Source organism: Zootoca vivipara, chromosome 2 (genome assembly GCF_965207765.1).
Source record: "Zootoca vivipara chromosome 2, rZooViv2.hap1.1, whole genome shotgun sequence".
NCBI classification, from domain to species: Eukaryota; Metazoa; Chordata; class Lepidosauria; order Squamata; family Lacertidae; genus Zootoca; species Zootoca vivipara.
This window is the reverse complement of record NC_142584.1, coordinates 15,931,652-15,957,094: the sequence shown is the minus strand read 5'-3', so window position 1 is coordinate 15,957,094 and position 25,443 is coordinate 15,931,652. Positions and strand designations below refer to the sequence as shown.

Sequence of the window (25,443 nt, the reverse complement as noted above, 5' to 3'; positions counted from 1 at the left end):
AGAGTCCTTAAGTGGGTTCCCTATCGGAAGGAGAAAATAACAGAGGCCAACAGAGTATATTGAGAAGCAAAGCGGCTAATACGCCTGATCTTTATTGCTAGTTGCAATAGGGTCCCCACTCATCACACGCAGGAGGGATGAGAACCCTGAACAATGGTGCACAAGCCCTTATATAGACTTTTGAAACTGCCCACCCTGTAGCCCAAGACCAACCCCCAAAACATCATACATACACCACAGAAGGAGGCGGTCTACAGCAGAAATCCTGCCTGCCGGGATACCTGATAATGGTCACTGATTGCATTACCTGAACAGCCTGGCCATTCTTTTGTGACGCTTAATACTTTAGTTCCTGAATGGAGGTCACAGGCTCACCCTATTCATACACAAAGACACCCTTAAGACAAGATTTGTAAGTGAAAAGACAATGGGAAGCCTTTTCCCATTTGCCTCCCTAACTGCAGATGAATATTTGAGGTCATTGAGAGAGTCAAAATGGCTTCAGGATTGCTCTCCCATACTATTTCAGACACATGGTTCATATATTTAGATATGTGTGCATTTATGAATATTTATTCTTTATTTGAGAACTTAAAATTCTTAGAACAGTACCCTGCTGAAAAAGTCTCCATTCAAAGCCGTTTGCACACCTTATCTGAATCTCTACAGCAACTGTAAGGCCCTTGCTCTCTACTAACTGAGTTATCCTGAGAGGTGCTTGTTTACATATATATGTATGTATAGTATGTATATAACTTGCATGTGCTTGCTTGTATCGTGTTACCACAGCCTGAGGATCTCTCATTACTCCGTCCGTAGAGCACTGTAGAGTGGGAAGCGAGCACCAGTGTCATCTAGTCCAACCCCTTGCAATGCAGGAATCATTAGCCCGACGCCGGTCTCGAACCCATAACCCCGCGATTAAGAGCCTCACGCCGTATCAACGGAGCTAGACCCTGCCCTGCCAGGAGGCGGGGCCACGAGGGAGCAGGTAAACGAGAACGCGGACTTACCCCCCGCGGCCGCCGTAGTCGCTGCGATTCCCGCAAGCGGAGGAGGAGGAGGAGGCGGTGGCCAAGCGACAGTCGCACGCGCGCCGCCCGGCTGCGGGTTCGCCACCTTGGGGCCCCGAGCTGTCGCGATACTTGGCGACGTCGCGCGCGAAGAGGCCGGGAGTGGTGGTAGGGGTTGGAGGAGAGAGGAATGACGAGCCCGTCCACGTGACAGGACGGGGCGGGAAAAGAAAGGAGAAAAGGGCATGGGCGGCTGCGCGCGGGGCTGGCCTTGCCTCGTGGCTCCCGCGGCGCGAGGATGGGGCCCCTGGCGGGCCTGGCTCCGTCTCCATGGCAACGGCGAGGCGCCGGCGGCGGCCTTCTGCGGGCGGCGCGCCAAGGGCAGCGGCGGAGACCCCTTCGCGGGGGCCCGTCGCCGGCAGCAGGACGACTGGAGGCACCGCAACAAGACGGTGCTGACGTACCTGGCGGCCGGCGTCGTGGGCGTGGCGGGCATGTCCTACGCGGCCGTGCCCCTTTACCGCCTCTACTGCCAGGTGAGAGGCCGCCTCGGGGAGCGTTTCTCGGAGAAGGCCTGCCTCGCAGGGTTGTTTGTTGTTGTTGTGGGGAGCCAAGCATGGGGAGGGGCCCCCCTGCGAGACAACGTTTCCCAAATGCAGGGAAAGGAGGAAACGAAGGCTGCAGAGTCAGGGGAGCTTCCTTTGCCAAGCCGAGTGCAGCCTGCAGCTTCTTTCTACCTACTTGCCCTGACTCTCAAATCTACAAAATCCAACCGTTTGCACGAATAGGGTCCCTGGATGTCCCTTTGTTTGAAGGCGGCGTCTGTGTGCTGGATCCGTCTGCCAAGTTGGATGAGCAGGAGCTGCCACCTGTCAAATCTTTTTTTTTTTTAAGTTTAAGTTTTTTATTTATACTTTTAAAATTTATACATTTTCACTGCCCATAAGTATTCATTAGATTACAGGATTTTTGTTCCGCTCAGGAAATTTATTGTATTAGCCAAAGGTTACAAGAAAACCATATGACGCAATATAAAACAGAAATTCTACTTGAGCCATGCAGTACAGTTGAGATTACAGTATAAGTAGGGAGCCTCCACAACCACATGCGGTATACAGTATTTCAATTAAGACCCGTGAATCTCCCTTACAATGTACTGTTTTATCCAGTTCCTCCTTCCTAATCTTTATGTGAAAGGGGCCACCTTATGAGTCACAACTGCGATGAACTCCCATTGCTCTTCCCATCTCCTGTCAACCTAGCAGTTCGAAAGCAACCAGTGCAAGCAGATGAATAGTTGCTGCTGTGGTGGAAAGGTAAGCAGCCTTTCCATGCACTCTGGTTTCCATCATGCTGGCCACATGACCCAGAAAGCTGTCTGGGGACAAGCGCCGGCTCCCTCAGCCTGAAAGCGAGATGAGTGCCACACCCCATAGTCGCCTTTGACTGGACTTAACCGTCCGGGGGTCCTTTGCCTTTAGAGCCATAGTAACAATGGCACCCCCTCCCCAAAGGAGACACTGCTTTCCTGAACAAATGGGATATAGAAAGCATCTTCTAGCATCTGTGTTTAATGGGTGATATAACAAATAATGAAGAATGCATTCTACCAGTCATTGCTCACATACAGTGTTAGAAACTGATATATGAAAGCTAGGAGCTAAATGGCCACCTTAAACTAGGTTATGTGCGCAACAACAGGATGTCTAGGCATCCTTTTTAATAACAAGAATACAAAGCGGAAAATGAATGAACTGCAGCTAAAATCTTATGTTTGTTTTCACATGGTTTAGTCCTTTCCCTGTCTACCCCCCCCCTAATATTCTTAAGAGGGTCTCTTCTCTGGTCTTCAGAGAGTGGCTGGAAGTGGGGAGGCAGAAAATGCTCCTCCTTTCGATCCACTCTGCAGCTTAATCTGAAATCTTAGGTACAGTACTGCACCCAAAGCTCATAAATTGCTCGCGCTAATGAGATGCCCTGTCACAAAATGTGCCTAGAACAATGGGAGTTTCAAACACTGCTCATATTTACAGTGTACATATGGGATCTTGATATAACACCTATCCAGCACTGTTGAGGGTATTACTTGAAAACAGCACTCTATAAAAGCAGATCTTAGTTGAACAAGCAAGCATTTAGACAAATAGCTGAAAAGAGTGGAAACAATGGAGAACATTTGGAAGATTTAATTGCTTGTAGGTCCCTTCTGGATTCTGTCCAGTAGATCTAGTCCCTTAGTTGATGTCTGTCCATATTCAAAATCTCCCTCGACTCACGATATAATTCAGGCTACATTAAATGGTTGATTTCCACCAATAACTGTTCCATGTAGCACATGCCTGGAAATCACTTGAAGGTTAAGGAAGTAAGTCTTTTCAGATACCGGTAGTTTAATTGGGTGCAATCGACTCTTGCCATGTTTGTTGCCCGTCTGGCTTTTGTACATAGAAGTAGCAGCTTTTACGTTGGTTGTCTTGTTAAAGCTTTCTTGGAAGAGATTGTTTCTGTTTAATTCTTGCCTCAGATATCATTTCTTGTTTTTAATCAGGCTATTGTTAATTGCAGCTTTTTTTTCCTTTAAGGCTACTGGACTTGGAGGGTCAGCGGTAGCAGGCCATGGTTCAGGAGAGGTTGAGACAATGGTACCTGTTAAAGATCGCATCATTAAGGTTACCTTCAATGCAGATGTACATGCAAGCCTTCAGTGGAATTTCAGACCTCAGCAGACTGAAGTATATGTAAGTTATTAAAATTTTATAGAGATGGGTTTCATATATGTCTGGGGGTGTTCTTCTAACAGGCATTTATGCAAGTACCAGTCTTGTGGTTTATTGATAGACAGAGGGGCGAGGGTTGTAACTAGCCATGCTAAATTGCAGTAATCATAATGAGAGGCTGCTTGTTTTATAATCTGCTTTGCCAGTGGTGGGTAAAGATTACCTCCTGGCAAACAGGCTCACAACCCCACACTGCCTATTTGCTGTGAGCACAGATACAGTTATCCTTTTGTGTTTCCACACCCAGGAAAATGTAGCATCTTGCTGCTGCTGCTGCTGCTGCTACTGTTGCTACATTTTGTTTACCTTTCTCCAACAAGCAAAAGGCACTGTGTGTGTTCTGTCCTCCTCCCCGCCCCAAACAACACTGCCCCAAAAGTCATCCAGTGAGCTTCTTTGCCAAGTGAGAGTTTGAATCTGGGTCTCCCCAATCTCAGTTTGACCCTCTTAACTGCTATGCCATATTGACTCGGTCAGAGATGTTGAGTGAGCCATAGCACACTTCTCTGTGTTCCTGGTTGGAAGAGCACAGCTGCGTGCTGTAGAGACACCCTCTTTGCTGGAGACCTTCCTTTTATGTAAGTCTGTCCCCCATGCCACATCTGCTTGAGAAATAAATTCCCTTTCCTTTGAGTTTTAGGTAGTTTCTTGATTTGGACCTACTTTAGACTGGAAAGTTGTTAGCATTCCAGCACAGAATGCTGATGAATGTATAGGTACTGTCTACTTCAGGTGAGTTAGCCATTAGCGCAAGGCTTGACAACCTTTTAGGACCACTGGTCATGTTTTGAATTTAACAATATAAAAGCCCTACTGGATTGAGCAAAGGGACTATCTAGTCCAGCACTTTGTTATCATAGTCCCCTCCCCCCAGATGCCCATGGGAAGCCCACAAGCAGAACCTGAGTGCAACAGCATTCTCCCAACTTGCAGTTCACAGCAACTTGGGTTCAGAGGGAATACTATGACTACTAGCCATTTATAAACTTGCCCACCATAATGCAATTTGGCTGGCAGTGACATTGGGGAAAGCAAGAAAGATCACTAGAGCAACTTCTTCTTACAGGTGGTTCCAGGAGAGACCGCACTGGCATTTTATAAAGCAAAGAATCCCACTGATAAACCAATAATTGGAATCTCTACCTACAATGTGGTGCCTTTTGAAGCTGGGCAGTATTTCAACAAGATACAAGTAAGTGTTGTATGATGCTCTAAGAGTGGACTGTTGCAGCTGCTGCTAACTGAACTCTTCTACTTTTGAAGTCCGATTCTGTTTTAATCCATGTTAGCAGCAATATCCAAGATGTAGGTATATGTCCTCCACTTTCCTTATCTTTGGTGCAAGGATAACTTACCCTCCAGACTCAGGATCTAGCTCCACCCTCTGCTCTGAAAAAGCTATTAAAGAAAAAAAATTCTTTTATATCTGCTGTCTCTTCTAAGACAAAGTAAAGCTGTGTGATTTTGAATAGTTCAAAATATAACACACACACACCCAAAGTGTGCATATGATATGGTTTAATTCACTGTCAGTGGTGCTAGCTCTTCATGTTAAATCCTTGGGGTGATCTCCATTTAAGTTATAGTCAGCATAGACTCATTGAAATTCATGGAGTTTATTCCATTAATTTCAGTCGCTGTACTATGAGTATGACCAACTCTGGATATTTCCCTTTGCATTTAAGCAGGTATTGCAGTTTTCATAAGACAGTGACGAAGTGAATAGTATATGGATTTTTCATGTCCTTTGGTGGAAAATATCACAAATAGCATTTTGCCACATTTTATTGAACTAGGCACAGAAGTTCCCCTCCTCCCTAAACTAGATTGTGGATATATTGTTGCCTTAAAATAAACTTCAGAAACAATTCTAAACCCTCTTTCCCCCACATTTACAGTGTTTTTGTTTTGAAGAACAACGACTTAATCCTCATGAAGAAGTAGACATGCCGGTATTTTTCTTCATTGATCCTGAATTTGCAGAAGACCCAAGGATGGCCAGAGTTGACTTGATCACTCTTTCTTACACATTTTTTGAAGCAAAAGAAGGACAGAAACTGCCACTGCCGGGTTATAACTAATAGTACAACAGCCAGACACTGCAGTGGAGATTGCTAATCAATATGCGTCATCTACAGACTGCAAAAGCACATTCCTTAACTCAGTAGGAAGTTGCTTAAAAACTGTAAAAGTTGTGTATTAGATATTGAATCATATAGAGATTTGAAGCTGAGGCGTTTAATTTTGCACACAGGAACCATGATTATGAATAATAATTATAAAATGCATGTAGCGGGTGGTATTTTCAAATCTAATTTAATTTTAGACACCGCTAAAACTCCTTTAGCTGTTTGCAATATATCAGAGGTAGCACTCGTTCCATAAATTGTGTGAAGGTTTGTAACCAAAGTGCAGATGCCATATGAAATGTTATGCTGAAACTCAGCTGTTCTGTGCCATCTGTGTTCTTATTCTCATAAACTGAACTCAAAAGAATCTGTAACCGGCCCAGAATCAAAGGAAACCACTTCTTAAAAGTTCCCCAAAAGTTCCCTTTTTAGACTTTTTTTTTCTTCCTCCCAGCCATAACTCTTTCCTCCTACTATTCCCTTCTGTTAAAGTGACATTGAAGGTTAGCATATTAAACTTTGGTACTATTCTTAGAGCTGCATTGGTACCCAGATGGTGAAAAGCGGAATGTGTATGTATATATATATTTAAAATAAATTTATTCTGCCTTTTTTAAAAAAGTCATGGCTGTTTTGGACATTTAGTCTGAATATAGTTTAAATATGAGGGTGCAGATGGACTTTTCCTGCATGTATTTCAGCTATGCTTTGAAGTACATGAAAGCACCTTTTGAAAAATAAAGATCAAATGACAGAATATTTCTGGGAATTCTGGCACTTTGGGTTGGTAACAGTTTTACCTGAATTTTCTGTGCCTTGTATATTTTGTTAGGTAAAATTCCTAGCCAGTGTGAATCGAACTCCCAATAAAGATAGATGTACCTTGGGGCAGGGAGGAGAAGACAGAAGAGGTATTGGTCATGGCAGACAACAGAAACATCCCCTAGTTTCAAAATACCTACAATACAAGTGACGGTGATGTTCAATGTATGATTCCAAAAATGCAGTAAAGACTCAACAGAAACTTCAGCTCAAAGCTGGATAGCTGCAGAGCAAATAAACCGATAAATGAAGCAGCAACAGTGTGATGCCTTACTTAACACTGGCATGCAAACATTTGACATAAAATGCAGGAGGCAAGCTATAAAACCAAGTAGGAAAGAGGTGTGTTAAACTGGAGAGTTGTGCAGCTACTGAAACCACCCATTAGCTATTTTCTGACCACATTTTATTTGGATTGTATAAAAACAGCATAGGAATTGTAAAACATAATTAAATACTACATAGCAATCAGACATAAAATGTACCATTTGCAGTTAGCAAGCACTGAATTGAACAGCCTATTGTAATGACATTCATTATAAATAGGTTATTTTACTTTAAATCGGAAAGAAGGCACTTCCTCCCATCACCCTTTTACATTGTATGGATCCTATGACCCAAGTGACTGTCCTTACCTGCTTAAAGATAACTTTAGTTGCCAATAGTACCTGCTTAATGTGGAAAACAGCTACAATAACAATCAAGGGCAGAGTTGCCCCAAGATACCTTAAAGGGGTGTGTGCTTATGTCCTTGCTGTCCCTCATCCACCTGCTTTAGTGCCTTCTTTAGCTGCTCCCAATGAAGCCCATAAAAAACTAGAGCCTTTGTGGCTTCCCATCACACGTGCAGCATTTAATTTCTCTTTAATGGAGGTCTTGGAGAGGAGGTTTAAAGGATGTTAGGACAGAAATGGAGCAAGACTTCTACAGCAAACCCTCATGAGACTACAGTTGTACCTCGGAAGTCGAACAGAATCTGTTCTGGAAGTCTGGAACTTCCAAAACGTTCAGAAACCGAAGCACAACTTCCAATTGGATGCAGGAAGCTCCTACAGCCAATCGGAAGCCGCGGAAGCCCCTTCGGATGCTTGGCTTCCAAAAGTAGTTTGCAAACCGGAACACTCACTTCCGGGTTTGGAGCGTTTGGGAGTCAAAATGTTCGAGAACTAAGCTGTTCGAAAACCAAGGTACAACTGTATTTACATTCCCCTCTGCTTTGGAATAGCTTGTGCAAGTCTGAGACAATGAGTGCATTACATAAACTAGAGAAAAGTGCTATAGTGACTAGTCATCAGAAGACCAAGAAACTTGCTATGAAACATCTGATTTCAAAACTATGCCTGGTTAGCAAATAGTTTTACACGAAGATTATACTGAGGGGATAGAGGGGTAAGGTCCACCCCCCACAAAAATTAGCACTAAATCCCAGGTAACAGCTTGAAGGCTAGCTAGAACCTCGATTTGTTCCTGGACCGCTAGCACAATGATGCACATCAACTTAAATCAAGTTCCATTATGTAGTTCTACCTATGGAAAATATTTTGTGCTTTTATAACTAAGCAGAATGTACCATAAAATAAAAGTACCTTATTTTTCTAAGTGCAAGGTTTCTTTTATAGTTACAGTCTTGGGTATTTTGCTCCCTAGGAAAAAATGATTTGGGGGTTGGGGGATATGCTTTATGTAATTTGTAGACCTTGGTCTAAAGTATACACACAAGTAGAACCTTACATTCTTAACGATCATTCGAGCTTAATGTAATGCACTTAAGGGAGGATAGGTTTTGAATGTCTTCATACAAACGGTGTGACAAATCCAAATCATCTTCCAAAAATTGTCCTCCTATTCTTTGTCACTGAGCTGACAGGTTTTGAGTGATCAAAATAGTCTCTAGTACTGGTAAAGAACTGGTTCTCTTGGACCTCTGCTTTTAACAACGGGTGTTGTTTCTAACACTTGCTCTGAATAGGTGTGCATCAATTTCTTCATATATAGGTCTGAAATCAAAAGCACAAGATAAAACACTTTTTGTGACATGAATAACAAAGATTAGTCAACAAAACAGGAAAGCTAGGGGCTGAGCCCCACATAGCATAAAACTCATTTTGCTTCAATATCCATAAAACTCATTTTGCTTTATTAGCTATGGTATCCAATTCCTCATAGCAAGAATGGCCAGCTCGTGGTCTGCGGCCACATCCAGCCTTTCAAACAATTTTCTTTGACCCCCAACAGACTCTGCTTTCAATGAATGTGTGCAAAAATGAATGGTAAATGAGTCTGCCCACAAGTTCCTTAGTAACAAAAGTATTTTCAATGTGTGAGGGTGGTAATTGGGCTATATCCATATGTGTGCAGAGCAAAGCAGACTTCCATTTGTGCAGTGGGACTGCAGCTCCCTCTCCCCTGCACATGTGCAAAATCTGAATTGGAGGCTCGCTCACACAATGGATTTTGCTCATCATGTTAATCTACTGTTTTGGATTTTGTATGTAATGCTTTTGCAGTGTTTTGCCACACGTACTTCAGAGCTGTGAGGTCCTCGCTTACCAGGAGGCTAAAACTTTGAACCCATGCCCTCGACTTTGTAAGTACTTTTCCATGGCTTGGATCCAGAGTTCCTATTAGTAGGACTTCCATCACAAGACACTCCCAGCAGAGGCAGGAGGGGGAGGCAGTATCTCCCAATTCTTCCTTTCCCCTGCAGCTTCCTGAAAAAACTGCTCTGGAAGATTGGGGGGACTTCCCATCGCAGTGGGGGAGGGGGGGTAATGCTGGAGGTTGCAAAGAAATTGGCAAAAATTGCCCTCTTGTTGTCCTGCAGAAACCCGCTGGATTTCTGTCCCTTTCACCAAGCAGAAATGATACTCTGGATCCAACCCTAGGGATTTACTTAAATCTGTATTTTAACTAACAACAATATTAATTTTTCAAATACTGGTAGTCCTGAATAACAACAACTGTGCCTCCAAGAATGGTTTTTTGGCCAAATTTAATCAATCACTCTTTTACCTTCAGTGGCCAACACCCTGAATTGTATGCTAAATCGACGAGCAGTAAATTAGTCATTCTCAAAATTACTTACTCTGTTTTGTCACTGGGAGCCAAGGGGTCGAATTCCATTAGCTCGTAATAATTAGGAGGCGGGGGACTGCTTTTCGATACATCTGTGGAAGAAGGAAACCCAGAGACGTAAACAAATAAATAAATAGTAAGCATCATTTTGCTTTGCTAATGTAAAATTATAACCAACCAAAGTCCCAATTATCCTTAATACCACCTTCTACTGTAATTCTAGGGTAAGGCAAAATTATACAAGTGGATCGTAGCAGTAGGAAAGAGCACAATCCAAGCATGAAAAGGTTTAATGGACTCAAATATATTTAACTACAAATTGTCCATCTAGCTTGGTATTCTCTGCACTAACTAGTAGGAAACTCCCCAGGATTTTAGACAGGGAATATGCATAGCTGCCAAGTCTCCCGCTGAAAAATGCAGCAGGATCAGCAGTGGCGCGGCACCGGAAGTCGCTTCTACACATGTCCAGACATGCATAGAAGCGACTTCCGGTGCCGCGCTACCCATGTCTGGGCACCGGAAATCGGGCAGCGCCAGGACCCAAAATGGAGCCTCCCTGGCAGGTAGGAAATCCGGGGGATTGACGGGATTTTTTCCAATCCGGGCTGCCAGTGGGAAACGGTTTAAAATACGGGGGTTTCCCGCGAAAAACGGGAGACTTGGCAGCTATGGGAATATGCTCCCAACCCTTCCTGAAGATGGAATGCCTTCTGCATGCAGGTGCTGTTCCACTGAGCTATGGTCTCCTTCCCTAGTAAAATGTATTTCTAGAACACAGAACTGTAGTTGAACTTAATTTTCCCAGGCCTTCGCATCTCCCAACACTCTGCAGGATGGTCTGAAGGGAACTCACTTATTTCTTCCCTGCAGTCTGGAAAACACATTAAGCTGAGCTTACTTAAAATCCCCCTTTTCCAGCTCAATTCAAGTCATTTAGGCTGGGAAGGCCCAGGCCAGCCCTCTCCAGAGATAAAATTAATGAATAATTTATCTAAAAGCAACATGTTCAGGCTTGCATTATGCAGTTGGTTCCCTTGGGAAAGCACAGTCTCACTTTCCCACCTTGGCTAACTTTGCATGTCTTGAAGCTTATCCAAAACAGGTCATAGTCCAAGTTGGATATCCTGCTGACACATGAGAAAGCGATCACAACTTAGGTACAGTTAACTGCAGTTGGTTAGACTCACCTGCTGGGGGCACCTCTCTTGAGCCATTACTCTGAAGGCTAACCGGATGCAGAAGTACTGGATTTAAATAGGTGTTCACCTAAGGGAACGAAATGAATTAAATCAGGTATGTAGGAAGATAGCTTTGTGAAAAAACTGGTTTAGCCTCACATGCTGGTTTATTCTTGTATTGTTTACTTCTTAATGTGAGGATTAAAGTTAGTATCAGCAGAGACAGAAATCCTTTAACCCTGTTGTTGCTTGCAATACAATTCTCTCTATAATTCAGAAAGCATTTACAGGGGTACCTTGGTTCTCAAACGCCTTGGTACTCAAACAACTTGGAACCCAAACAGTGCAAACCCAGAAGTGTCCCAGTTTGAGAACATTTTTCGGACGCTGAATGTGCTCCGTTTTGAGTGTTACGCTTCCAATTTGAGTGCCACACTTCTGTTTTGAGTGTTACGCTGAGGGCTGTCTGTTTTTGCTCTTCATTTTGCGTTTTTGTTTTTGCGACTCTTTCTTGTTGTTTTTTGTGACTGTGTGGAACGCAGTTCAGCTACTGATTGATTGATTGTGTGACTGCAGTACATTGTTTATTGCTTTCATATTATGGATCAATGGTCTCGTTAGATAGTAAAATTCATGTTAAATTACTGTTTTAAGGGTTGTTTTTAAAAAGTCTGGAACAAATTAATCCATTTTGCATTACTTTCTATGGGAAAGCGCGCCTTGGTTTTGGAACGCTTTGGTTTTGGAACAGACTTCCGGAACGGATTAAGTTTGAGAACCAAGGTACCGCTGTAGTGGCTCAGCTGTGCTCCAAAGAGCTACAGACATACCTCATGTTGCATCCGCTTCAGGTTACGTCCTCTCAAGTTGCATCCCACGGCAACCCGGAAGTACCAGAATGGTTTCGCTGCTTGCGCAGAAGCGCTAAATTGCACCGCACGCATGCGCAGATGCAGCATTTCTGGATGCGAACACTTTGGGTTGCGGATGTGCCTCCGGGACGAATTACGTCCGCAACTTGAGGTTCCACTGTACTTAAAAAGGTAAAGGGACCCCTGACCATTAAGTCCAGTCGCAGACGACTCTGAGATTGCGGTGCTCATCTTGCTTTATTGGCCGAGGGAGCCGGTGTTTGTCCACAGACAGCTTCTGGGTCAAGTGGCCAGCATGTCTAAGCCACTTCTGGCAAAACCAGAGCAGCGCACGGAAACGCCATTTCCCTTCCGGTCAGAGCGATACCTATTTATCTACTTGCACTTTGACGTGCTTTCGAACTGCTAGGTTGGCAGGAGCAGGGACCGAGCAACGGGAGGTCACCCCATCGCGGGGATTTGAACCGCCGACCTTCTGACCGGCAAGCCCTAACCTCTGGGTTATTTCTTGGGGGAGGGGGGAGTTTTTAATAATTGCTGGCTCATAAGTCGTAACACAAGCTGCTTCCCAAACTGCCTTGTTTCAAGTGCTGTCTGCCATGCAACAGCCACGAGAGTATTGTTTAAAGGGGTGTGTGTGGAATCTCATTTCCCCTCGTACTCGTGGAGCAAGCCTGTTGGTTAATTCGCCTCTAGACAATCCATTGTTGAGGATTACTTTAGAATGTGGATATCCTGTTTACCCAGCCTCCCTTCGCCTGTTTTAGCTACACTGCAGGGTTGTTGTAAACCACACTTAGCCCAACCTTCAATGCACTGTATGAAAACAATGGATGACACTACAGGTTTGTTGTAAGCTACTCTCTACTCTTCTCTTTGCTCCTACATTTTGGTTTTTTGAGGGGTGGGGATGGAAGCATGGGTACCGAATACCAGCTACATAAATCTCTATGGGCAGCTCACACTGAATCCCTATAGTCGGATTCTTGCTTCATAACCCACTTCTGGAACATCTGAAAACGGGTTGATCAGCCTGAACCAGGAAATGACCTTTCCAGGGAACAAGGTGGTTCACTTTATCCTTTTTATATTCACATGTTTCCTCCAGTGACCCCTTTTTTGTTCCTTCCTCTCAAAGGAGGAAAGAGAAGAGGAGTCAGCTGGAAAAAACTTGGGATGAGAACTAACATCCTATACCCATTTTAAATGTGTTTGTGGGACTGGGTAGAGGGGTATTGGCTTGTTGATTGTTGTTTTTGCTTTTATCTTGCATTTTGTACTTTTATATTGTATTTTTATGTTGTGAATTGCCCTGAGATCTGCAGGTGCAGGGCAGTATAGAAGAAGAGGAGAAAATGAAGCAAAGGGCAATAGAATAAGAGAGTGGGAAAGAACCCTACGGGTCATCTATTCCCTGCAATGCAGGAATCTCAGCTAAAGCATCCATGACAGATGGGCACCAAGGAAGGAAAGCTCACAACCTCCAGAGAAGGAAAAGAATTTGAGATAGAACTACAAATCCTCAACTTCCACTCTCCTCAGTCCTGCTCTGTGGCTCCTTCCCTTCTCTCTTAGCTAACCTCTCATGCTTCCCAGCAGATCTGTGAGCATTTTGAAGTGTCATGTTCTGCTTTGGCCACACCTTCCTCTTCAGTGGAATTCTTTTCCAGCCAATTTAATTTCACGGCTACCCACTGCTCAGTACTCACTGGGCCATTTGGGGAACCTCCCCCTTCTTTAAATATTTCCTAAATAGCTTTGTTTGTTTGTTCTCCTGAGCCCGCAAGATCCTTCCCTCTTGTTCATGGATGACATTGCTTCATCTGCACAAGGACTTAGGATACGTTTGGCACTGGTAAGAGTGTTAAGATGAATAACTCCTATAACTAACACCACAAACACTGTGCTGCTGGACCAACAGCAATGGGGAGCTTGTGGCCCTCCAGAAGTTGCTGGGCTACAACTCCCATCATCCTTGACCATTGTCATTGGCCATGCTGGCTGGGGCTGATGGGACCCAGAGTCCAACATCACTTACACAAATAGAAAACATGTGCAAAGCTATCTCTCTGTGATACTTGCTACTGAAGAAGGACTGAGAAACAGTTTGCTACTTACGTTGATGTATGTGGAGCTACCTGGAAAGCTTTGGCATGTACTTTGTGCTGATGTGAACCTAAGAGAGGAAAGAATGAATGGGAAGCCATCAAGGAACCATAAATGAAATTTCCAACTTCAGCATCCAAACTTCTGGCCGCATTGTTAAATCCCTGCCTTCTCAATTTGTCTCGGTTCACAAAAGTCTGTACTGACCTTCCACAAATTACCTTACAAAATTAAGGACTGGGTCTGACAAATGTTTACCTGTCTTTTTTGGGGGGGGGCAGCTTCCAGAGACAGGAGATTTGTGTGACAATGTCCTGGTTTTCAACTTTGCTTATCGTCCTTTAAACCCCATTTAAAAGGTGTAAATAGCTTCAAAAACTGCTACTTACGGAGTGTGTGCAGCATTTGTAGTTGTGAGTGAATTTAGTTGAGGGTAAAGTGGTGGCTGAGTGGGATAGGGGCTTGGAACAGCAACACTTTGTGGCTGGCAATCTAAAAAAAGAAAGAAAAACAGGCATGATTGTGATTTTTCTGCAAATCTTTAAAACACAAAAAAATAAAATATAGGCAATGTTTTAAGGCATGATATCACTGTGGCGATCAAGACATTGGCCCAGGATATAGATCAATAAGCAGAATTCAGCAACACATTATTTCAAATAAACTCGAGGTGGGGATGTGTGCTTTCTATTACCCAGTCACCATTTGGGAGTTCATGTGAAGTTCAGTTCACAACAGCCTTCTTCAGATGATCATTCCTGGCTTTATAAGCCATGGTTCACCAAACTGGTAGTGCGTGTTGGGACTGAGCACTCCTCCCTCGCTTCCTCCCTTCATATGCCAGCTCTGGTGCAAAGATTCTGGCTTCGATTAACCCAGAGTTCCCCATGCAAAGTGGAGAATTTGGGCTACTGATGCATACAGGAACAATGCTAGTGATTCAAAACACCGAAAGGTGGAACTGCATGTACTTTCCCTCCAGGTATGTGCCTCTGGCTTCTAGGTCACAGTCTGCATCTCTTTAAGTATGGTGTCTGAAATGCATCTGAGATGATCCAGAAAACACGTAGAGTCAGACCACTTGGTCCATCTAGCCCCATCTACACTGGAGGCAGACCTCCAAGGTTTCACACAGGAGATATTCCCGGCCCTGCATGGAGATGCTGGAAATTGAACTTGGGGCTCTTGATTTTAAAGTAGAGGCTTTCTAACACTGAGCTACAGCACTTCCCTAACAATAATAGGAGGAAAGTAGTGATTTTGACCTATAAAACCTTAAACGGCTCAGGATCTCCCATATTGAAGCTCTCCAGTCCAAATCCATAGGACCTGTACAAGGATAAGTCTGTTTCCATATTTTCCCACAAGGTTCATAGCATTCCATTAAAACATACATACATACTCACTCAATTCTGAAAACTGAGGAGGTGCAGGGCCAACTTCCCCAGGCTTTGGCACAGAAGCGGAAAAGTTTGAACCCAGGTCAAGCAAATCACACGAAGGAGCAGACGGCTGGTTGCCATTGACCTTGAAAGGAAAGAACGAGATCAGAGGTTATACCTAGTGTTGCCTCTTAGGTGTAGGTTGAACATTCAGTGTGCAACAAGCCATTGCCAACAAGGTCCTTTTTGCTCTCTTATGGAAGCAGATCTTGCCTGGTGGTAAGGGTCTACTCCAAGTCACCAGTGTGACCATCTGTGATTCACCAGCTATATCTGTAAAATCTGAAAGTTCTCAGATCAAGTAATAGAATGAGCAAGATACTGTATAATTTTTCATTGATCCCGAAGAACACTTCACAGTTCAAGATAAGGACAGCCAAAATTAATTAAGAGAATTATCTTCTGTTATGCCTGTTAGTAATTTAGGCTGTCCTTTTTCAGTTGTGTATTTCTGTTATGTTATATATATATATATATATATATAGAGAGAGAGAGAGAGAGAGAGAGAGAGAGAGAGAGAGAGAGAGAGAGAGAATGATTCCTCCCCCACCCACCACCCAGAAATATTTGGCTACTTGCTCTGTAATGGGTGAATTAGCAATTTATGCTTTGTCCTCCTTGGAACACTGAACAAAGTGATGAAGACCGCAATCCTACACACACTTACTTAGGAGTAAGCACCACCAAACTTCGCTTCTGACTTGCTTCTGAGTCAACATGCCTACACTTAGAAGGCATGAACTATAAACATTGCAAAATGACAAGAGACCAAAGAATCTAACAGCATCTAACAGATGTTCCAGAATTCTTGTCCTAACAAGAGAAGGCTCTTTCCAGGCTAGAGGACGGGCTGTTAATTACTTACCCCTGCACCTTCGTTCTGAATCCTTTGATTCTCCAAGAAGCGTACTCTGTTTCGAGAGAACCTGTATGAAATGGTACGATCAATACCTGCATTTCAAGCCATACATTTAAGATGTACAATGGAAAGTTGGTTGTGTAATATTTGAGAATCACCAAGGAGGCAAAGGTCACAGTCTCTGAGCAGACTTTGAGGGGATGTTATCTTCTTCCTTCTTTTTATAACCTCAGCTAGCAAGGAAGAGGGTTATGACTTTTGTTTTAGCTTGCCTGCTTCCAGCTTTTGCCAATGTTTCTTCTTACAAGAAAACCCTCCCAGGGGGAAGAGAAATTAGCCCCATCACTCAAGAATGGGTGCTTGCTTGTTTCAAAGTAGATAAATAAGCCAAAGAGAAAACAGTAAGAAAGAAATTGCTCCCATTATTCTAGGGCGCTTGAGTAGTGGGGCCAATTTCTATTTATCTTTTTATCTTTTGATTACTTATTTATTTATTCTATAATGGAAACATTACATTTGGACAGCATTCATGTGCCAAGGGAAAGAATTGCATTGTGCCACTCAGATTAACAGGTAAGCAACAATGTTCACTTCTCTCCAGAGAATTGTGTCTGAAAAGAACCCCAAACGGACACAGAAAATAATGTAAGCATCACAATAGAGACTTGTAACTGAGTCTATTCAGAGATTATCTCCTTAAGGAACTCTTCCAAGGGTGGGATCAGAAGTAGGTCACAGGATTACTCCCCTGCTCCTTGCTGTGGGGTGGAAAGTGAACTGAACAATGGAATGCCAGACTCGCCGGTCACTGGGAGGCAAATATTGCACAGCCAGGAAGTCCTATGCTCACCAGCCAAGCATAGGATCCACTGGTTCAGGCATTCACTTCTCTCCAAATGGGAAGGGGAAAGGGAAAGTGTGCATGAGGCTTAGTCCCAAGAAACACTTCAAGTTGACAAACCTCTTTGTTAGCTCAATCACAACTTTTTTTTATTGTAGGAGCAGGCAACCTGCAATCCCTTCAAATATTGTTGGACTACAACTCCCACCATCCATGACTGTTGAGCCACTGTTGGCTGGGGCTGATGGGAGTTGGGAGGGCCAGTTCCCCCACTCCTGAAACTGGCATAACCTGTGTACAGTGGTACCTCGGTTTATGAACATAATTGGTTCTGGAAGTCTGTTCATAAACTGAAGCGTTCATAAACTGAAGCGAACTTTCCCATTGAAAGTAATGGAAAGTGGATTAATCCGTTCCAGACTGGTCCACGGAGTACTCAACCTGAAGTGTACTTAACCCGAAGCATGGGTGTAATTGGTTCCGGAAGTCTGTTCATAAACTGAAGCATTCATAAACTGAAGCGAACTTTCCCATTGAAAGTAATGGAAAGTGAATTAATCCATTCCAGATGGGTCCGCGGAGTTCGTAAACCAAAAATTCGTAAACCAAGGTGTTCATAAATCGAGGTTCCACTGTATATATAAGCAACGAGTTCCCAGCATATATAGAACAGCTTTACCTTTCATGTCCCAGTAGGACATTATTCAGATTTTCATTCACTTGTATCAGCTCTGTGATCACGTCCTCATTCTGCACAGTCGCTAGCAGTTCCATAATTCTCTCTTGCATTACCCGACATGTCTTATAGAGCTTCTGCCAAGGGATGAAAGGAAAGACACTCGCTATCAGCATTTGAAGGGCAAAAACAATGGGCGTCAAATACACATTGTTTATATCCAAGGCACACAAGGCTCTTCACTCTTCTGGTGACCACATACAGGGCTAGCCTTTCCATGTAGCAAGGTGAAGCAGGGTCTTTCACTGGGACTTAGAAAGGGAGGGGAAAGCAAATATAGTCTTTGCCTGGGCACCAAAAAGTCTTGGTCCAACACTGATTTGCCCTGAAAGCAGATCCAATAAAAAAGGAAGGCTATATCCTCTTCCCTGGGTTTCTTTTTGGATACCGGTGATTACCATAAAGAAGGATAATACGGGACTACCATAAAGAAGGATACTACACAAGGAATAAGTCTTTGCACTCTCCACAATCTGCCCTGGAAATCTTTCAGATAAGTTTATTCATTGTACTGGGGCTGTCTGAATCAGGCCATTGTGTGTGCATGGGATTCTCATACTCAGAGAAGACTCAGTAAAACCACCAATTGACTAACGTATCCATTGATTTCGGTGAGTCTTCCCGGAGGATAAGTTGGAGACCACTCTTTTTCTGGAGCAGTTGCCTGGGGCTAATTGGTCGAATCTGTTTGCTGCCTCTGTGTCCTGCAGATTGGCTCAACCGCTTGGATTATCTGGAGTTGAGTTGCCACAGGCCTACTTTGTTTCTCAATAAGATATTATATGTTGACCATTCTAAACAGAGGAAGCTTGTTAGCCAGACCATTTACACCATCATCCTGTTCCCTACAGAGCCCAACCAGATCCTTCTGAGGAGCCCCAACACAAGACAGTGGTAGCTCAGTTTACAAACACAATTGGTTCCGGAAGTCTGTACTTAACCTGAAGCGTACTTAACCTGAAGTGAACTTTCCCATTGAAAGTAATGGAAAGTGGATTAATCCATTCCAGACAGGTCCGTGGAGTACTTAAACTGAAAATACTCAAACCGAAGCGTACTTAAACCGAGGTATGAAGTAAACAAGATTTAGTACTGTAACTTATACAGTCTCTGAACATGGGGATGTCTACCCTATGTCCAGCAGAAGATCTATCTATCTATCTATCTATCTATCTATCTATCTATCTATCTGTCTGTCTGTCTATCTATCTATTTCTTGGAAAAGTAACAAGCAAAGCATGATGAGGACAGCCATCCTTCATCACAGGAGCAAGGAGCCTGTGGCTTCCTAAATAATGTTGGAATCCCAACTCCCCTCAGCCCCAACAAGCCGGGCCAGCGGTCAGGGGGGCGGTGGAAATTGTAGCCCAGTAACATCTGAGAGGGTCAAAGTCTCCCTATCCCCGATTATTGTTTGCACATAGCATTTGGTGACCATTAATGGTGTTCTTGTGTTTAGTCATCATGTCCTCCATTAATTAGTCTCATAGTTAAAAACAAAACACAACTTGTCGGGCGCTCACACCACAACACCTGGTGTCATTCTGATGCTGCAACAGCCTTGAGGTGTGCCTCAAGGGTAGAAAATTAGCTCCAAATCACCAAAGGCCAGAAGCTTAGAGATGCTTTAGAAAAGGCCCATGCTATGCACACCAATTCAAAAGTTTGTTTTTATGCAGCAGTAGTATCTCCAAGTTCTTAAAGATTAAGATTGCCGGAAGAAATATCAACAACCTCAGATATGCAGATGACACAACCTTGATGGCAGAAAGTGAGGAGGAATTAAAGAACCTTTTAATGAGGGTGAAAGAGGAGAGTGTAAAATGTGGTCTGAAGTTCAACATCAAAAAAAAACAAGATCATGGCCACTGGTCCCATCACCTTCTGGCAAATAGAAGGGGAAGAAATGGAGGCAATGAGAGATTTTACTTTCTTGGGCTCCTTGATCACTGCAGATGGTGACAGCAGTCCCGAAATTAAAAGAAGCCTGCTTCTTGGGAGAAAAGCAATGACAAACCTAGACAGCATCTTAAAAAGCAGAGACATCACCTTGCCTACAAAGGTTCGTATAGTTAAAGCTATGGTTTTCCCAGTAGTGATGTATGAAAGTGAGAGCTGGGCCATGAAGAAGGCTGATCGCCGAAGAATTGATGCTTTTGAATTATGGTGCTGGAGGAGACTCTTGAGAGTCCCATGGACTGCAAGAAGATCAAACCTATCCATTCTTAAGGAAATCAGCCTTGAGTGCTCACTGGAAGGACAGATCCTGAAGCTGAGGCTCCAATACTTTGGCCACCTCATGAGAAGAGAAGACTCCCTGGAAAAGACCCTGATGTTGGGAAAGATGGAGGGCACTAGGAGAAGGGGACGACAGAGGACGAGATGGTTGGACAGTGTTCTCGAAGCTACAAACATGAGTTTGACCAAACTGCGGGAGGCAGTGGAAGACAGGAGTGCCTGGCGTGCTATGGTCCATGGGGTCACGAAGAGTCGGACACGACTAAATGGCTAAACAACAACAACAACAAAATATCTCCAACTGGCCTGGGTAGAGATATCAATGAAGAAACTCTGTATGGGTTGTTTTTTTTATAAAAACAAAACAAAACTGCAGGCACTTCATATCCGAGAAAGAATCCTTCAGCTTTGGCGGAAGGAACAAACAAACAAAAGCCAACCTATAAAAGATGCATGTGTGGGAGGAAACTGAGAACTGAGTTTCTACAGATAAACTGCAATAAATCAGTGCATATAATTGGCTTGTTCTTTTTTACTGCTGTTTTTACGAGGTGGCTGTGCGCGCCATTATGTTGTTAATTGCACTGCTCTATATCATTTTAAAACTGCATGGTGGGGAAGAAATGACAGCCCCGGATCAAAATCGGGAACGCCCCAAAACACAAGAGAAATTAAGCTGTCCAAAAAAAAAGTGAGGAGTTCACATTTCTGGGCAGTTGCAAAACTCATATGGCAGCTTCACCATTCACCAGATTGCAGACCTTCCCTGTTTATTCGTTTATTAAGATTTGCTACCCGCCCTTCACCATAAGGTACAAGGCCAGGTTACAACAACAAAATATACAATTATAAAAACATGACAATTATAAAATAAGCAGAGCTATTCCAAATCGAACAGAACAGTACGAATTCAGCAAAATACATTGGGTTGTATCAAATGCTAGTCCTACTCAAGAGTAGCCCTACCACAAGCACTGAGTTGCACCCAACATTGGGAGGCTGGCGTCATGTGCACCACGCATTGTGTGACATCATGCACATTGTGTGCGTGACAACTGTCCCATTGGGAGAGGCTTACTAGGTTTGTTCAGTGTCTCCCAATGTCGCGCGGTTCAGGGTGACATCCTACCATGCCTCCTGTGTCCCCCTCAAGATTGGGGAATCATAGAATCATAGAGTTGGAAGAGACCACAAGGGCCATCCAGTCCAACCCCCTGCCAAGCAGGAAACACCATCAAAGCATTCTTGACATATGCCTGTCAAGCCTCTGCTTAAAGACCTCCAAAGAAGGAGACTCCACCACACTCCTTGGTAGCAAATTCCACTGCCGAACAGCTCTTACTGTCAGGAAGTTCTTCCTAATGTTTAGGTGGAATCTTCTTTCTTGAAGTTTGAATCCATTGCTCCGTGTCCGCTTCTCTGGAGCAGCAGAAAACAATCTTTCTCCCTCCTCCATATGACATCCTTTCATATATTTGAAAGGGCCGAGTCCTGTCCCAGCAGACATTTTGGGGGGCTGTATAGGCCTCAGCCCCATGGAGTTGGTGCACCTGATCCCTACTGAGGTTAACGGTCACAACCAAGTTAGGTTTGTTATTTCCAGTAGGACTTAACTGGATGCAACCCTTTCACTCTGCAGGTCAGGATACAGAGGTTGCGTCTTTGGCACATGGTGAAATCTGTACAATAAAGAATTGGGATGCACCTCTGCGGGGAGATAGTTCCACAATTCAGGGGCTGTTAAATAAAATTATTTCCCAGGACACCATTTTCCGCACATCTGAGAATGAGCTATCAAAATACGGTATTCCCCTCTGCACATCTTAATGCCAGAGAAGGTCACTAGGGATGGAGATGGCCTTCCGTAAATTGGCAGCCTAACACACTAATTAATGTTATTGTTGACCTAACACACTAATGTTGTTGTTGTTTATTAAATTTGTAGACCGCCCTATACCCACAGATCTCAGGGCGGTTCACAACATAAATTATAATACTGAAAAAACCACCATGTACACACCTATCTCTGACCTCCTAAGAGCAAGAGAACTCCATCTCTTTTTAGAAACAAGGCTGATTCTAAACTTATCCATGTGAATGGATGGATTCCCAGCACCTCCCACAGATTTACAAAGTAGTGAAGCGTATCTCCTCAGAGTTTTAAATCCGTAAGATGTGAGATCTCTAGACATCTCGGTTGTACACAGTTCATGTCTGCAGTGTAAAGGGAGAAAGGGGAAGCCCCTTCAAATTAACTCCCTGCCTCCTGGATTTCGATGAGACGATAGGCGAATTCTTTAAATATATAAATAAAAAGGAAACTGAAAATAGCAGGCAAAATAGGAAACGATGGGTTTGATTTAGCCTTTGTCAGACTTCGAGTTCATCAATTGAAATTGATGGTATTCGGGTTCCTCCTATTGATTCCAGTGGGTTCCTTCTGACTAAGACTGCATCCAACCCAATGATGTTATCTTTGTGCTTTTGAGGTGGCATTTATGCCACACAGCTCTCCCACAGATCATTTCTTCAGGCTCACGTCTCACGTGGCTTTCTGGAACAACGACCGGTTTTCTGTTATGAGTTGGCTTACCACAATGATTTTGTGTGGTGATTTAATTCCTCCAAATGCAGCGTCATGTGGTGAGATCCGGCATTTTACTACAAGAGCGAAACTCATGCCCTCATACCACAAGTACCAGGTCTTGCCACATGAGGGCACAGCAAAAGCCACACAAACGTGGAAAATTCATCCCATTAAAAGTATCAAAAGGCGCTGGAGGGAAAAGGGATTCATGCTGTAAATCTGGATTCCCCACCATGGGTTTGTCGGTACCAAACCCTGTGTGTGTGTGTGTGTGTGTGTGTGTGTGTGTGTGTGTGTGTGTGTTAAGGCTTTCTCTCTTTTTTGTAAATATTTTTTATTTACTTTTTAAAAATAGAAACAATTAACAAAGTCAATTAAGAAACCATATAAAGAGATTACTCCGAATCTCAATACTTCCTTCCATCCCCTCCATGGGTCCTAGTGACAATATTTACAACTGCATATCAGTTATCCAAATTTTTTACCCATCTAAATTGTCCAAAGTTCTTGTTACCTTACCAGCATGGTTAAAATCCTGCTAATGTTTTCATCTGCTTACAATGGTCTCCTAAATAAATTATATGTATTCCCGCCTCCCCATTCTTTTTTTTAAGTTCTTGTCCTCTTGGTTTCTGAGCAGGTAACGTATAGGTGTTTTGCCTGAGGGAGTGTTTCGGAGAAGTGACCGTTTTTCTTCTCTGAAATGGATATTGCCCAAAACAGTTCCTTAGATTTCCATACATGGCCAAATCTTTATGGGGCGCCGTGTTGTAAATGCTTAATAAAATACAGTAAGTAGGAAGGACAGCTTTTAAAAGGAGCCAGGTCACACTGTATTGGTGGAATCTAGTCTTATAAACAGTGATTTTGAGATAACAGATAACTTTTTTTACATGAACTTGGCATTAGGAGAGAATAGTATGAAGGCTTTGTCTGTTTATGGAAATCCACATTATACTATTTAGAGCCACTGGGTTTGGCAAAAACATTTCCCCATTACTGAAGTGCTCAAAGAAAAAGCCTCGGACGGGATTTTCTCTCGACAAGGAAACATATTATTAGGGAAATCTCCCTTTCCCCCTTCCTTTTCCAAGACTACCTCCCAGAATTTCACCTTTTTTAAAAAAAAGCTTTTATTAAGGATTATGTTGTGTTACAAAACAGAAATCAGTTCTGCGGGAAATCTCCAAAATGATTTGTTTACATTTAAAGCCACATCAAGGAACATGGTTTTCTTCATTATGGATTCCATCTGTGGTAGATGGGTGCAAAAGAAGTCTGGTGATACAACTATTAACCAAAAATTTGTTTTAAAATGGGCATGTAATTTGCTTTATATATATATAAAAGAGTTTGTGCTTTGTTTATCTCAAAATGGGTTTGTGCTTTGTTTTTAAACCTGATTACCCATTTTGATTCTGAGAGAAATAATTGTCTGATAGGCTCTATAACGTTGGGATCTCTTCAGTTCTTTTAAACCAGGCATGCCCAAAGTCCAGCCTGGGGGCCTAATCCGGCCCGCCGGTCAATTAAATCCAGCCCCCGTGGCAGTTCTTCAACAACAATTTCAATCCTAAAAAAAAAAAGTTCAACAACAACTTTGGGGGGAAATCCCCACCCCAAAAGCTCAATAACTCCAGTCCTAAAAAAAGGTCAACAAGTCTGGTCGGCCCTCACGCATATTCACTTCATCAAATCTGGCCTTCTTTGAGAAAAGTTTGGACATCTCTGTTTTAAACCTTTTCTTCTTCTCTTTTTACATTTTAGAACTGGCACAGATTAAGAGGGACAGGAATGGGCCAAGGGGCTGCAGACACTGCCATCTTAATTTCCCTAGAATATCTCTGGACCCCATAATAGAACTCTGGGGAAATCAAGATGGTAGCTGCAGTTACCTTGCCTGGGGGTTTTCTCACAGTTCTAGGCTGGCTGCCCTGCCCCAGCCTGTCCCCACAGATGCCCATGGTGGCAGCACCCAGTGCTCCACCCCCAGTAAGCTTGTTGGGGAAGGGGGGCATCAAGTGGAACTGGACAGGGACACTAGACACTGGTGCTGGGTCCCGCTCCTTGGTAATCCAGAGTGCAAGTTAATGCATTGAGAGTCCACATATTCCATCACCTTTGCTTTTCATTAACTACTGTTTTAACTGCTATAGCAAGGGTGTCTCTGGACCTTAAACTGAGGCTCATACGGCTGGCGGTTCCCTCGTTGCGAGAAGCCAAGTTGCAGGGAACTAGGCAAAGGGCCTTCTCGGTGGTGGTGCCTGCCCTGTGGAACGCCCTCCCAACAGATGTCAAAGAGGAAAACAACTACCAGACTTTTAGAAGACACCTGAAGGCAGCCCTGTTCAGGGAGGCTTTTAATGTTTAATAGATTATTGTGTTTTATTTTTCTGTTGGAAGCCGCCCAGAGTGGCTGGGGAAACCCAGCCAGATGGGCAGGGTATAAATAATAAATTATTATTAAATTATTATCATACAACAAAGAATAATATTTAGAATATACTGGACCCCCTTACATTTGTTTTAAAAAAGGGCTAGCTAAGGTATCTAACTGTTGGAGATGCAAAAGGGATAATGCTTCTCTCAAACATGTGTTTTTTCGCTGCCCTATATTCAAATATTTTTGGCAGAAGGTAACTGAAACCATCAACAGAGCTGTACAGAACAACCTTACATTTACAGAGCAAAATATCCTCTTGAATTCTATACCCAGCACATGGAACCTTACAAAAGGACAAGACGAGTCGACTCTCCGTGCTCTT

The 25,443-nt window shown here is 43.4% G+C and overlaps 3 protein-coding genes across 5 annotated transcripts in view; 1 reads left to right on the top strand and 2 right to left on the bottom strand.

The window, feature by feature from the left end:
* STXBP4 (syntaxin binding protein 4) overlaps positions 1-1,260 on the bottom strand; it is a 133,896-nt gene extending 132,636 nt beyond the window's left edge. For 2 of the 3 annotated variants that reach the window (XM_035103825.3, XM_088661372.1), the window contains exon 1: positions 1,014-1,260. In XM_035103825.3, coding sequence (XP_034959716.3) covers positions 1,014-1,260 — 247 coding nt within the window. The remainder of the gene's footprint in view (positions 1-1,013) is intronic. The other variant, XM_088661373.1, reaches the window with a different exon arrangement.
* COX11 (cytochrome c oxidase copper chaperone COX11) lies at positions 1,226-6,992 on the top strand. Its single transcript, XM_035103831.3, has 4 exons — positions 1,226-1,549; positions 3,596-3,751; positions 4,857-4,982; positions 5,689-6,992. The coding sequence occupies exons 1-4, from the start codon at positions 1,259-1,261 to the stop codon at positions 5,869-5,871; spliced, it is 756 nt and encodes a 251-aa protein (XP_034959722.2). The 5' UTR covers positions 1,226-1,258; the 3' UTR covers positions 5,872-6,992.
* Positions 6,993-7,130: 138 nt separating this feature from the next.
* The window catches only part of TOM1L1 (target of myb1 like 1 membrane trafficking protein), a 51,441-nt gene continuing 33,128 nt past the window's right edge, over positions 7,131-25,443 (bottom strand). The window contains exons 8-15 of the mRNA XM_035103829.3: positions 17,797-17,930; positions 16,283-16,343; positions 15,382-15,502; positions 14,365-14,467; positions 13,988-14,045; positions 11,007-11,085; positions 9,827-9,908; positions 7,131-8,738 (exon numbers count right to left, since the gene is read on the bottom strand). Coding sequence (XP_034959720.3) covers positions 8,672-8,738; positions 9,827-9,908; positions 11,007-11,085; positions 13,988-14,045; positions 14,365-14,467; positions 15,382-15,502; positions 16,283-16,343; positions 17,797-17,930 — 705 coding nt within the window. The 3' untranslated portion in view covers positions 7,131-8,671. The remainder of the gene's footprint in view (positions 8,739-9,826; positions 9,909-11,006; positions 11,086-13,987; positions 14,046-14,364; positions 14,468-15,381; positions 15,503-16,282; positions 16,344-17,796; positions 17,931-25,443) is intronic.

Coding starts and splice junctions, on each gene's coding strand:
- COX11 (XM_035103831.3), top strand. CDS start 1,259: ATGGGCGGCTGCGCGCGGGGCTGGCCTTGCCTCGTGGCTCCCGCGGCG. Junction 1,550..3,595: donor TTTACCGCCTCTACTGCCAG/GTGAGAGGCCGC, acceptor TTTTCCTTTAAG/GCTACTGGACTTGGAGGGTC. Junction 4,983..5,688: donor AGTATTTCAACAAGATACAA/GTAAGTGTTGTA, acceptor CCACATTTACAG/TGTTTTTGTTTTGAAGAACA.